General features: G+C 34.9%; 1 protein-coding gene across 1 annotated transcript; it reads left to right on the top strand.

Annotated features, from left to right (window-relative positions):
- The first annotated feature begins 945 nt into the window (after positions 1 to 945).
- Positions 946 to 14,060, top strand: LOC133180188 (uncharacterized). The gene is made up of 5 exons (XM_061314755.1): positions 946 to 1,242; positions 1,417 to 1,602; positions 1,969 to 2,166; positions 11,152 to 11,214; positions 12,960 to 14,060. Exons 1-5 carry the CDS (start codon positions 946 to 948, stop codon positions 14,058 to 14,060), a joined length of 1,845 nt encoding a protein of 614 aa, XP_061170739.1.
- The last annotated feature ends 786 nt before the right edge of the window (positions 14,061 to 14,846 follow it).

Genomic DNA, 14,846 nt, shown 5'->3' with positions numbered 1-14,846 from the left:
AACGGGGATTACACAACCAATCCTTTTAATTTCGAGCATTTTGGTGTAACGGATGTAGGGATATACGTAAACGGAGAAAGCGTCCCAGGAAGACCCTTAAAAACTGATTTCACGACAGGGCATTATTCATCAGCATATGCTCGACTGTTTGAGGCCTCTGGAAAATGGAATCAAGACGCCGGTCTAGTAATTACTCGAGACAACTTTGGAAGTGGATATTCTCTGTTCTTCTTTATCATAGACCCCTGTGGTTTTGGTAAAGAATATTTAAACCTGCTTCGAAGAGGAAACACCAGACTCGAACTAAAGTTCAAACAAGCAACAGCAAAAGCTGCCAACGTTTTGGTGTTTGCCACCTTTTCCTCTCTACTACAAGTGGACAAGTCCCGGGACATCAATTACATTCAACCATGAATTCAAAACAGCTCCTCGATTTTGGGCACAACGAACCTGTCCTGAACTGATTTGTAAAAGGAGTATATGCCAGTAATACTTTACCGGTCGTGACGCATTACCCTAGTGCCTTCATCATCAATACGCAACCTTTGCCATTTCCAGAACATTGGGTAGCTGTTATACACAGTTCCTCGGAGGCAGACTTTTTCGACAGTCTAGGGAAACCACCTGGGAATTACCCAGAGATTGAGAACTTTATTTATAAGAAGAGTAAACATTGCAACTTAAAATGTAAACGACTTCAACCTTCCTATTCAGATTTGTGTGGGCTTTATGTACTTGTATTTTTGATATCTAGATTGTGTCTTAAAATGTCTTTGTCACGTGTTTATACTTTATTTTCTAGTAGCATTCAACTAAATGATGACTTTGTACGTAGTTGAATTCTTGTATCAATAAACATGATATATGACATTGGTGACTTTCGTATAAATACTTGCTCTGTTTTGCATGCCAAGTCATTAGAGATTCAGTATTGGAAAGGGAAACATGACAACGCAGAGCGAGTGGTGGAAAACGAAATCCTTACTACCATTTTCGACACCCATCACAATTTTGATTTGTGGTAGTACACAAAGCGGAAAGACACATTTCACTAAACGATTCTTGCAAAATGCAGATGGCATGTTTTCCACTTCTGTAGATAAAATCATCTATGCTTATTCTGAATATCAACCCATGTTTGACGAAATGATGGCAGACATACCGAGACTCATTCTTCATCAAGGATTACCCTCCAAGGAAGATATAGAGCAGTATACAGAGGGTGTAAACCACACGATAGTGGTATTAGACGATCTTATGCTACAAGTTGCGCAATCTCAAGATTGTGTACATCTTTTTACGGTGACTTCTCATCACCGTAACGTTGCCACTGTGATGCTCTCTTAAAACTTGTACCCTCCCGGTAAATATGCCAGGACCATATCCCTGAACTGTCTAAACGTGATTTTATTCAAGAATTACCGTGATTCCCGCCAGATCATCACCTTCGGGTCACAAATATTACCTGGATGTGTACCATTTTTCAAAGCAGCATACGAACCTGCAACACGTCCAAATTTTGGTTATTTGCATGTGTGTTTAGAACCTACCCAGAACAAAGAGTACCAACTGCGATCTCACATCTTGCCTGGAGAGGACATGGTTATTTATCAACCCCTATAAATACATGTGCTTCATCACAATTTTTTCATATTGCGAATATGAATCGAAGACTACGGAAGCAGAGAGCAGTTATACATTTCATGCTAAGTGCAAACAGCGCTCAACAGAAAGTGATTGTCAAGTCTTTGACTAGTGAGCAACACGATGTCATCAGTGAAATCGCTCTGAATATTTACACGGGAACTTATCCTCTGACGAAGAAGTATATAAATCAGCTGAAACCTTACCAATCGTACATTCGATCACTGGGATCGAGGGAAGTCAGCACGAAACAGAAACGTGGGATTTTATTGAAACATCTACCATTTGTATCACTGTTACTGAAACCCATTTCTCATCAAATAGACAGAAATGGCGAGAGAAGTGATACTAGTGCCTAAATTAAAATACGAACATCTCCTTAAAAAAATCGAGGATAAAGAGCCTGTTAAACCAGACACCGTGAATGACGACAAGGATCGAAAACAAATGTCTGAAAAGACTTTAACCGATACAACGATGAGTGAATCAATCAATGACACCTCAAAGACCGGGACTTGTTACGTCAGTAGAACTCAAACAATAGGAAAACCTCCCGGTGTGTCCATGAAACGACGCAAGAAACACATTCTCTGGCTTACGTACTGAGTGTTAAATTTAGAGAGAGAGAAAAAAGACTGTTCTTGTAAAAACAAATTTTATTGTACATAATGTAATGTATATTATTATGAATGATAATAAATACATTAATTGGGACTATTAAAATAAAAATTGGTGTTAAATTGTACTTTTTTTTTATATTTTCATGGTCTTTGACAAAATCCAAATGGCAGCGTATCTAAATTGGGTAAAATTCTCCTTTTGGTGTATACCATTTGATATCGTTTGGCTTCTATGCGGTTTAACAATTTTCTTTTTCGACTGTCCCTGGATATTTTACAGGGGTTGAGGATTTCAATTTGCTTATCTGGTGTTGTACAGATCAAGGATTTGATAAATTCGAAATTCATCACTTAAGAATTAGCCCAGTTTAATGTAAACCCACGAACTTAACATTCTTCCTTACCAGAAAGATTGCGGTATGCATAATTTTTGGGACCCCCCGACACGAATTCTACAATGTAACCATCTTCTGGTTTGATCTCGTTGGTCAATTCCACTAGGTAGTTTCCTATGGGTAGATATTGCAAGTCGTCCGACTTTTGGGTTTTGAAAATGACACTTTCTGTATCGAAATACAGAACGTCCTCCCCCAACCGATCTAATACACTATATAAGCGCAACCGCGCATGCGCAGTGGTGAAACTTGCCAAAAATATGTTTGTTTTGCAATCCGGAGGCATAAACATAGAATGATTACTCCATTCAAATTCAAGGATGTCCTTGGAAACAATGTGAAAATTGTGAGGGACTTTAGTAGGATCTGAGAGAATCTGAATAAATTGATCACGTTCGGATTCGTGAAAGAACATGGATTGCTTCATGCTTAATCTCTGACCAAATTTTCCCCAAAAACTATGGAGACAGAGCTTGGCTAAACAGCGCAAACCCGGATTTTTTTTTTTATTTTGTTGTACTCCAAGTCTATGTCCTCTTTTTCTTTGTATTGTCTAATATATTCTCTTTTTGACTCCTCACTTGCACATTCGGGAGGAAATCCCGAGGCTTCTTGTGTAATCTTAAGGAATGTATTAAGATACTTTGCAAATAGACCCCCGTCACCCGAAGTTGGGTCATACTGAGTCGATTGCTCAAAGTGATAGACCTCGTAAATTTTTAAAATTTTGTACTCTTTTGATACTGCCATTTGGATTTCAGGAGTACACCACGTGCCCGTGATGGCTCTTACCTCTACAGAACCAGTACAGGCATGCTGATTTTCAGCGTCCGCACACGTTCGACACAAAGGAAATTTCAGTTTTCCTTGAGACCGGTACGGAAGCACGGGGTGGTACAATTTTGTAGGCGGCAAGACTTTAATTTTGGCAAGACCGAAATAGTTCGATATATCCCGAAAATCTTCCGTGATAATGGTCGGATGACCCACGGGATACAGTGCTGCTATCCTATAAATTGACATGGGATGGGATTGGATAGGATGCAGGATTCAGGATATAGGATTGAGGATTTGGGATTCACGATAGAACAATAAGAGGACAATCCTATTCTATCCTATCCCATCCCATCCCACATCCTCCAGCCAATCAAATTCAAGAACAAGTTTATTAATTTTACAGAATTGTTTTAATAAAACGAAAAACATAAAACCGTTCGATCAAGCAAAATCGTGTCGTATGCGAAACAATTACAGATAACATGTTTAAACTTTGCGAATTTAGTTACGTACGATTTAACCGTTGTGCGTAAACCGGATATTGCGTTCTTTTAACGTGTTTTGGAGAGTGTCGTTTATTATTGTTTGATTGCTGAAAATTTCGTCGGTTACGTTGTTTTCAAGTTTTCATTTGATGTTACAACATGACTGTAAATAAGAGAGATTGTTTTATAGTGCATCTTGGTGTATTTCCGTGCCTGAAGTCAGCCATAAACTTCGTCGGAAAACGTAAGTACATTGGCACAAGACTGCATACATACTCGTAATGTTGTAGGAGTGTAGCCGAGTGTTGATTAAAAATAACATTCTACAAATTCTCGACGATGTACAACTGACATTTTAAATTCCTGTGACCTTTTTATTCTCATATTAAATTATCAATATATAGCTATATAAAAAGAATATACACAATGTCTCAATAATTTCCGAACAACCCTCGTATGTATCAGCTATCGACAATACTCAGTCAACTGAGGGATAAGCTTTGATGGAAGAAGTTAAACAAGCCACTTTAGTTTTTTTTCTTCATGTTATAAATCAAAATTAATGGTGAAGTAAAGTCCCTTTGAACACAGTGTCTATTGAATTTGATAGGATGTTTTTTTTTTCTTCCCCAAAAACGCTAAACAAAACATGTCAGATATCTTGATCATAAGAATGTTATTTTGAGAAACTAAGATGCGATTTTATTTAAGGAATAACTGTATAATTTTATATTTCATGATGTAATCAGTCAATCGGCTTAGGTGATAATTTGCATAAAGGCTCAGCCGTCATGGGGGAAAAAAATACAGTAATTTCTTATATTTAGTATTTTACAAGTATTTTTCTCTTTTGCAGTTTTATCTCAGACAAAGGAAGTTAAAAATGTAAATATTTAGTATTGAAAATATTCTTTTATTTGACATCGTACAGATTGATTGTGCAATCTACTGCAGTACACTCTGTGATACCTATGATAGATTTCATCCCTCACCAATGCTCAGAGAAACTTTTTATGTTCAAAATGTTACATCATAAAGCTACAAAGTTTTCAGTTTATTTTTGCAGCATGTTTTGTCGAGTTAGAGGGTACGGTATACTGTTTTTAACAGAACTGTCAGTTAGTCTTAATAATAATTTTTTTTCTTATCGGAGCAAAAATTGTGAAACTCTGTAAACAGCTGATGGTTAATTAGGATATAATGTTCACAAATGCATATATTGAGTGGACAGGAAACTCAGATTCATATTTTTAAAAAGGACAATTTTTAGAGATGTATTCACTGATTTATTTAATATTTCAATTGAATCAGTTGCAAGACAAACATCAATCCCATACATGTACCATGGCTATATGATTGTAATGTGTTAAATATCAAAAAGATTAAACTTGATCATGTTGATTCATCAGGGCAGAAGAGAACAAAATCAAAGTATTTAGTATGTGTTCATGATCTTAAATTTATAGCCATTAATTTTAAGTAAATTTAAGATGCATTATCATGATTATAAAAAATGGGTTTTTTTTCTTTAATGATGTAATATAATTATTTATTAAATTTATATATATATATATATATGTATATTTCAAATCGCAAAAACTTTTAATTGTCAAATTATGTTATCAATTACATTCATGTTCACAAATAAAAACAACCAGGTACAGCAGTAAGTGTGCTAGCCTAATTCATAACATGTTGATAAATTAGAAATGATTGATCAATTAAGCCATTCATTTATAATGATATTAATTTTTTGGTTCAAAGAAATTTTTAATTCTACTTGTTTACCCTATTTTGACTTTCAATTTTTCTCTTTAAACTGACATTTTTTTTAAATGCAGTAAATTTAATATTCTGATTTAAGAAATAAAAATGCTTTAGATTGACTTAATGAACATGGTAATTAAATGATCCTGATCATGCTGATATGGCTACAAATTTTATACATATATATGTGTCAAAATTTATTCTTAAAAATGTTTAAGTTCAAAATTATCATGATTATACAAATAAAATATTTGCTTTTTAAGAAGTAATTGAAACTATTAACAAGGTATGCATGTTTATGTTATGTACATTGACACACTGGGGTAGGAAGTTATGTAGGAGCATACAGAGTTTGTTGTTTTAACACTTAAGAAGCCAATTATGATTGAGATGCCATCAATTAACGAAGGTCTCTACCTGACACAATGAATCCCTGACAGTTGGTATTAGGGGTATACAATCTTTGATTGGGTGATAAATTAAGTAGACATCTTGAATTGGTGGTTTTAGATTGCTGATTGGTTATTTTGGGTACTAGATAAATAATATATATAGCCATAAAGGTATAGGGTGTCATTTATAATTCAGATTGCTACCGAGTGGAGAGATCCTAACTATAGAACACTGCAGACAACATGCCACGCCGTCGTCTTGGAACATTACGTAAGTTATGTTTTTATATATTTATTATATATATATCACAAAAAATCACCAAAGTTACATTTTATTCAACTGTCTTCAACGGTCAGGGACATGATAAATTTAAAGATGCACTAAGATTATCTCCCTTAATGGCCTTATTTATGAATAGACAAAGAAAAAACTTAATATTAGCATGATTAGGGGGCTATATGAGTTCTTCAAAAGTGCATTCAAATTTATCATAGTTAAGTATTAAGGTTTAATGGCTTCAAAATCTTCATATGCAGTACATGCTAACACTGGAGAGAAAATAAAAAGCAGATCAAGTCAAATACATTAAAATACTTCAAGTGTTTAAATGACTTGTATTGATTTATTGACTTCTATTGACACAACTGAAAAATTTAACTAATTATTATTAGCATTGCAAGCTTTCTACCAAATAGGTCAGTTAGCATATGATTTATAAAATGTTTATCTTTCATTAAATGTTTGACATGTTGGGATGTTAGGAAGTTGATATTTAATAGAACATTAAAGTTGTCAGGAAATAATTTGAAAATATTTCTCCTGTCCCTTAATTATTTATCTAATCAAAATTAATGATATTGATACAACGTAGAGTCTGTATATATATTAATATACAATCTCTGTGAAGCATCTGTTGATCTTAACGATCTAAATAGGAAAATATGATAATAGTTTTTTCTTTGAAATTCAACAAAATGAGCATTTTCAATAAAAGGGGTAGGATTAAGGTCTGTTACATGTACCTACAATTTGATTGGTTATGGTAGAAAATTTTGGTATGACTGTGTTACTTGAGAGCTTATAAATGCAATATTAAGGTGTCTGTCTAGCTGTCTGTCTGTCCGTCTGTAAACATTTTTAGGTCGCATGAGGTGAAAGCTCAAGTGAGCTTTTCTGATCACTGGTTGTCCATCCGTCTCTCTGTAAACTTTTCACATTTTCAACTTCTTCTTAAGAACCACTGGGTCAATTTTAACCAAAGTTGGTACAAAGTATCATTGAGTGAAGGGGTGTTTAAATTGTTAAAGTAAAGGACCAAGCCCCCTTACAAGGGGAGATAATCAAGAAAAGACAAAAATAGGGTGGGGTCATTAAAAAAATCTTCTCAAGATTCAAAAACCACTAAGGCCAGAAAAGCTGAAACATATGTGGAAGCATCTTGGGATAGTGTACATTTAAAATTGATAAAATCATGACCCCAGGGGGTAGGACAGGGCCACAATAGGGAATCCAACTTTTACATCGAAATATATAGAAAAATCTTCTTCTCAAGAACCATTGGGCCAGAATAGCTGAAGCTTATTTGGAAGCATCCTGTAACAGTGTAGATTCTAAATTATCAAAATCAGGATCCCATTGGGTAGGGCGGGGTCACAATAGGGAATCCCAGTTTAATATGGAAATACATAGAAAAAAATCTACTGCTCATTGCCCCAAGAACCACTCGGCCAGAAAATCTGAAGCTTATGTGGAAGCATTCTGGTGTAGTGTAGATTCAAAATAATTTAAATTTTGACCCCTGGGAGTAGGGCGGGGACACAAGAGGGATTTCAAGTTTTATATTGAAATACATAGGATTTTTTTTTTAAATCTTCTCCTCAGGAACCATTGGGCTTGTAAAGCTGAAACTTATGTGGAAACATCCTGGGGTAGTATATAGATTCAAAATTATTTAAATTTTTACTCCTGGGAGTAGGGCCGGGCCACAATAGTGAATCCAAGTTTTACATTGAAATATATAGGAAAATCTTTAAAAATCTGAAGAAGAAGAACCACTGGGCCAGAAAAGCTGAAACTTGTGGAAGCATTTTGGGCATGTTGGGGTAGTGTATATTCTAAATTGTTAAAAGAATGATCCCGGGGGAGGATGGGGCCACATTAGGTATAACAAGGGGAAAGTCTGGCGAAGAACAGCAGGGCCTTTTGTTTTTAGCTCACCTGAGCTTAAAGCTCAAGTGAGCTTTTCTGATCAATCGTTGTCCGTCCGTCTGTAAACTTTTCACATTTTCAACTTCTTCTCAAGAACCACTGGACCAATTTTAACCAAACTTGGTACAAAGTATCCTTGGGCCAAGTTCCCTTACAAGGGGAGATAATCAAGAAAAGACAGAAATAGGGTGGGGTCATTAAAAAATCTTCTTCTCAAGAACCACTGGGCCAGAAAAGCTGAAACTTATGTTAAACTTATGTGGAAGCATTCTGGGATAGTGTAGATTCTAAATTGTTCAAATTAGGACCCCCGGGTATAGGGCAGTGCCACAATAGGGAATCCAAGCAGAAATATATAGGAAAAATCTTTAAAAATCTTCTTCTCAAGAACCACTGGGCCAGAAAAGCTGAAACGTATGAGGAAGCATCCTGGGGTAGTGTAGATTCTAAATTATCAGTTAACCATTTCTGTTTCAAGTTGTACTCTTATGAGGAGGAAAGAAAATATTACTATTACTTGTACATGTATTGACAATAGTGACACTGTTTTACCGGATTTTTTCTGTGTGCAATAGCACATTTGATACCATAAGTATTTGTGAACAAGAAATTATAGATATTATTTCAATTCTTCTTGTAAACAAAGCAATATGCCCAGACAATATTAGTCACAAGATGTTGAAATCCACAATGTATACTATAATGTAAAACCATGCACAGTAATATATTTATTGTTTAACACTGGTCATTAGCTGATTGAATTTTTCCTTGTAAGTGGAAAATTGCTAATGTTCTCCCTTTATTCAAGAAAGATGATCCTTCCGTTATGTCTAATTATAGACCTGTGTCATTGTTAAGTTGTATTGGTAAAGTATAGAACAAATCATATTCAAACACTTGTACAATCACTTTCGTAATAACAATCTGTTTTATGAATACCAAGCTGGATTTTGACCAGGTCATTCCACTGTATATCAACTAATAGAAACATATGATACTATTGTCAGAGCTATTGACAACAGTGAAAATTGTTGTATGTTTTGTGATCCCTCTAAAGCATTTGATCATTTGTGGCACAAGGGTCTTTCGTTTTAACTCAGAAACTGTGGTATAGAGGGAAATCTGTTTTATTGGTAAAAGAGTTACATTGAAGGTAGATCACAAGTTTCAAACTTGTTATCTGACGAAAAACCTATATATGCATGTGTCCCTCAAGGTTCAGTGTTAGAACCTCTATTTCTTATATACATTAATGATGTTGCTGAAGATATGAGAAGTTTTTGTAGATTGTTTGCAGATGATAAATCCCAACAGCAGTCATCTAAAAATGTTAATACTATCGAAAACAAGCTTAATTCTGATCTTAACAAGCTAGAAATTTGGTCGAAAATGGATTCTTAAATTCAGTCCTTCTAAAACTAAAGAAATATTTTTTTTTTTTCTGCGAATGGGGAAATTACATATTGTTGAAACTCACACTTTACTAAGGTTGTATCAATATATCGATACATATCGATATTTAGGGCTGTGCAATAATGTCGATATTCCGGTATATTGCGAATCGTTAACAAAAAATATCATATTGTGATACGTTTTTCCAGTACCTATATGTACCGGCAAACTGCTTGGGCTTTAGATTTCTTAAGTGAAATGTTAAAAATGTTTCCAATCATGCCAAACAGTACCAAATGGTAAAGTCAAAATGCTGTTGTATGGTTGCATTATATCCCAAAACTGTAGTGAAATCAACAAGAACTTTTTTGTAACAATGTATGAAAATTATTGACGTTTTGGGTCAGGTTGGGAAAGTTTATTTTCATACAATGATTTTAAAAAAAACTATTAAAAATGAATTAATTGTTCTAAAGTAAAGACAAAAACAACAGAGTAAGTAAAATTAGGTTTTATACTAATGCAATTTAATTTTTTATACACACAATGTACAGTTTGTGATATTGGGAATAAGTAAATTGATTTAGAGGAATATTTTAAACAATTTAAGGCCTATGATCATCAAACTTTGTCAGTTGATGTATCTTGGGTCCTCAAAGTAAGTCAACTAAAAAGTAGGTCACCTTGACCTCCTTTTTGAATTTTATGGCTAATCTTTTTCAAAACAATAAGGGTCATTAATTTGAATACCGAGAGGTTTAGAATCATTAAATCTTGTAAGACGATGCATCTTTGGGCCATAAAACATATTTATTAAAAAGTAGGTCACAGAGACCTACTTCTTGAATTTTGCAGGCATTCGATTTCAAAGCGTTTTAGAGGCATAATTTGGATATTTTAAAGCCTGTGATCATAAAACTTTGTAAGTTGATGCATCTTGGGTCCTTAAAAAACGTCAACTGAAAAGTAGGTCACAGTGACCTAACTTTGAAAATTTATGGCTTTGATTAAATATTTCAGGTACAATTAGCTTAGAATCATCAAACTTTGTCAGTTGATGCATCTTGGGTCCTTGGAGTACAACAACTGAAAAGTAGGTCACCATGACCTACTTTTGAAAATTTATGGTTATAATTCTAAAAAAATATTTTAGGTATTAATTGGCTTAGAATCATCAAACTTAGTTGATGGGTCCTCAGAGAATGACAAGTGATAAGTAGGTCACCTGACCAATTCTCAGGTACTAGTTGGCTTAGAATCATCACGGTTTCTCAGAATGTGAATTGGCATTTCAAGGATTTATCTAAATATACAGGATACGTAGAGGCTTCAAATAGAAATGATAGGTTGTACAGTTTATCACAAGAGCGATTCAAGGCCCTTGGGCCTCTTGTTTAAGTACATGTACTTGTTATGTGGAAGGCTATTTTCAATCAAAAGAAATACTTATGTATTCATTTTTCTTTCCAGAAAACTGGATCTGAAGAGGGAGTCTCATCTAATAATGTGGAGCATTTCCCTGTTGATATAGAGGTAGGTATTCATTTAAGTTCTCGGTATATTTAGCTCACCATGGAGCAAGGGCCACACCCTCTATTCAAGAGGAGATAACTCAAAAATAATGAAAATTTGGTGGCATTCTTTTAAAATTCTTCTTGTCAAGAATCACTGGGCCAAATAAGTTAAAGCTTAAAGGAAACTTCTTTACATAGTGTAGATTCAATTTTTTTCTTCAAATGATGACCCCAAGGAGTAGGTTGGGGCCACAATGGAAGATAAAAGTTTTACATAGGAATAAATAAGTCTGTTTGTTGTTTATTTGTTGTTTGTTGTTTAATGTCCCTCTTGAGAATTTTTCACTCATATTGAGACGTCACCACTTGTCGATGGATGGCTGCAAATTTAGGGCCTTTGACCAGTGAGGTATCTTTATTGTGCCAACACCTACTGCAACACAAGACCTTGGTTTATATGGTCTCATTAATTCACAACAATTTGGTTTAAAAAAAAAATCTAAATATAATTATGTAAATGCATGTAAAACTGAATGCCTAAAGCTTTAAGTCTCAGTCATCTTCATATACTGGTGATAGTACATAATAAGATAATTAATACCTGTACAGAAAAAGAATGTTTATTGCATTATTGTTGCTTTGACATTCACAATAAAATTATTTCTACATGAGTCAAACCTCGTTATCTCGAACGCCATGGGACTGAGAAAAAACTACGAAATATCAGAGTATTCAAGATATCAAGAGTAAAATACTAAAAAAAATATGTGGTTGGAATTTTAATCACTTGACAGATCCATGGCATTCGAGATACTGGTGTTCAAGATACCAAAGTTCAACTGTATATATGTAACTATAATTTTTTTTAGAAACAGACTTTGCATCGATGGTAGATAAAAATATCATTAAGGCTTTTGTGGATATGATTAAATAAATTTAACTTTTAAAATAAAAAACAAAACAAAGCAGCTGATCATAATAAGGCATATTATTGTTTTTTAAATTATTTATTACCCAGCTTCGCTTTAAAATGGTGGAAGATAGCAACACCCAATTACGCTGACTCACTTATCACATGCACATGTGGCAAAATAACCTTTGTTATAAAAACAGGGTGGCAAGTGGCTTAATGCAAATTGATCATAAATAATATATATATATATAGCAGAAACATTCTTGAATAAAAATTTTGGTGTTATTACGAAAACGATGATGAATCAAATCATGAGAATGGGCTGTCCTAAGGCAGTGTAGATTCAGCTTTCTTCAGATCATGAATTAGAGGGGGGGGGGGGGGTATGGGGTTGAGGTTGGGGGGTCACAACATTATAAATTAGATTCAGCTTTCTACGGATCATGGTTTAAGGGGGATGGGGGGGGAGGGGTAATGGGGTTGAAGGTGGGGGGTCATAACATTTAATGTTAGATTCAGCTTTCTTCGGATCATGATTGGGGTGGGGGGTCACAACTTAAAAAAAAATGGAACCTGATCCCACCTCTGATGTTTTAGAAGTCCGTGTTTGCTTTGCTCCAAAATTTATATTGTTTAATTGACTTTTGAGATTGAATACTATATGTATTCACAATTTTCATGGAAATTTAAAAAAGTTTATAGAAATCTGAAATCAGTAAGGCTAAAAAAAGTCAATTGAGCATTGTGGCCCATGTCATGAGTGTCTTGTCCTCACTCTTATTGTCCAAATGCTTCTTGTTTAAATTTTCCATTGAATATTTTAAGGTAACTCTGACTTCATATTGTTAAAGGCTGATGGAAGAAGAATTAAAGTTCTTTTCCAAGGTGGAGGAGATACCACAGATCAAATAGCGACCCCAAACAGGCCTCCATGTTATACTAGTGACCTCACAACTGATCAAGCTGATGTCATACAGCTTCAGGTAGAAAACTACGCAAACCAACGGACCAACTGTGCAACTCAAACAGATGCTGTTGTTGTCCTAACCAGTGATAAAGACATTAAAGCTGCAAATGCCAGGACAAATGTTTCCCTGACGAGGTCCAAAATGGAAGTGTGGTCCACTCCCTCTGTAAAGGAAGATTGCTGGGAAAAGTTGGACCTTATTCAGCTGACCCAGGTGGAGACCAACAACAAGCTGAGCAGACTTCTTGAACTTTTTGAGCATCCTCCACAAGACGTTAGTGGGCTCAGTGACTACTTAAAACAACTGACAACTCCATGCCCTGGCTCAAGATGCCCTCCTAGTATAACAGCAGAGAGATGTGCCAATGAAACACAGAAGCAGAAAAGAAAGCCTCTCAGTGCAATTGAGTTGTTTGAAAAAGAGAACTGTCAGCCATGTGAAGGACCCCCTACTCCAGATGAGTTGTTTTCAGACAGGCCTGTTGAGGAGGATGTTGAGGTTGAGAGGGATGAAGAAAACAAGGAAAATGAGGAGGACAAGGAAAATGAGAGAAATCGTGTGGATGTTGTGCCTCTCTCTGTAGGAATTTCTACCACAGATGTAGCTCCAGCATATACATCGGTTAACAACACCATAGTGCTGAATTGTCCATCAAATGTAACAATCATTGATGTGAGTTCACCAAAGGACATTGTGCCTGGAAACTGTGAGTTTGTTGTGAACAAAGAACTTCAGCAGACAGCTAGAAGTTCAGCTTGTTCAGCTGGGAATTTCCTGTGGACCATGACAAAGGTTCTTTTCAACGAGGAGGAGTTGGCTCGAAACATAAATTTTTCCGGGCGAAAAGGAAAAGAAAAGATGTCTCCTAGGAGAAGACACAGCCTTGTCCATCTCTATGTGGAGAACTACGACAGGAGAACAGATGGTCTGATGAAGGCAATAAATTCGGTTAACAACGGGTTGCTGCAGAAGAAGAAGAAGTAAACAAGTACGAGTTCAATTATGCAAAACCAATGCCATTATGCTATAGAAATGCGATTTGGACTACAAAAATAACTAGACTAAGTGATTGGTGTGTTCATCATATTGCTGTATACTAAATTGCACAGTTTTCAGTGTACATCTTTGGCTAAGTGGCATATATATGAATTTAATTTAGTACAATATTTTCAAACTTTTACATCATATGTTTAATTTTGTATTATTTGTAATACCTGGTCATTTGAAATTGAAAAATATAAGAGACGAACTTAGATTTTGAAATATACATATTCTTGTATGATGAAATAAATTTCATTATATTTTTTTTTTCTTCTCATTCACAAGGTTACTATTTAGCAAATAATTCTTGGAAGTAAATGTTTTTGTTTTTTTCAATCAATATACATGTATTTCAGTTCATCCTCACAAGAAAAACCATTATAAGAGTGTGTGTGTGGGGGGGGGGGGTCTAGATTCACTGACCTAGCCTTTTATAAGAAAGGGGTTAATTTTTCACTGAACAAATGCCTATTACTTAAGCAATAAATGTTTTGTTTTTTTTTGTAAGTATGGAAATTAATGTTGCAGCTGTTGCAGAAAAAATGCAAAAGCTGCTACTTTAACTCCCATACTAATTAAAGAAATACATTTATGTGTATATAAAAAAATCATATAGGATTACGCAAGTTAAATTTTGTTCGATTGAATTGAACATCATTGTATGTTTCATTGATAGAAGAGCTACTGCTCAAGAAAACTATACAGGCGATATGCTTAATGCCATTTACC

This window comes from Saccostrea echinata, unplaced genomic scaffold (genome assembly GCF_033153115.1).
Source record: "Saccostrea echinata isolate AGI-Se365-2 ecotype Australia unplaced genomic scaffold, CSIRO_AGI_Sech_v1 ptg000006l, whole genome shotgun sequence".
Classification (NCBI taxonomy): Eukaryota; Metazoa; Mollusca; class Bivalvia; order Ostreida; family Ostreidae; genus Saccostrea; species Saccostrea echinata.
Note: the sequence above shows the minus strand (reverse complement) of the source record. Positions and strands in the feature narration are given on the sequence as shown.

Coding starts and splice junctions, on each gene's coding strand:
- LOC133180188 (XM_061314755.1), top strand. CDS start 946: ATGACAACGCAGAGCGAGTGGTGGAAAACGAAATCCTTACTACCATTT. Junction 1,603..1,968: donor TCTTGCCTGGAGAGGACATG/GTTATTTATCAA, acceptor CTCATCAAATAG/ACAGAAATGGCGAGAGAAGT. Junction 2,167..11,151: donor CAAAGACCGGGACTTGTTAC/GTCAGTAGAACT, acceptor TTTTCTTTCCAG/AAAACTGGATCTGAAGAGGG.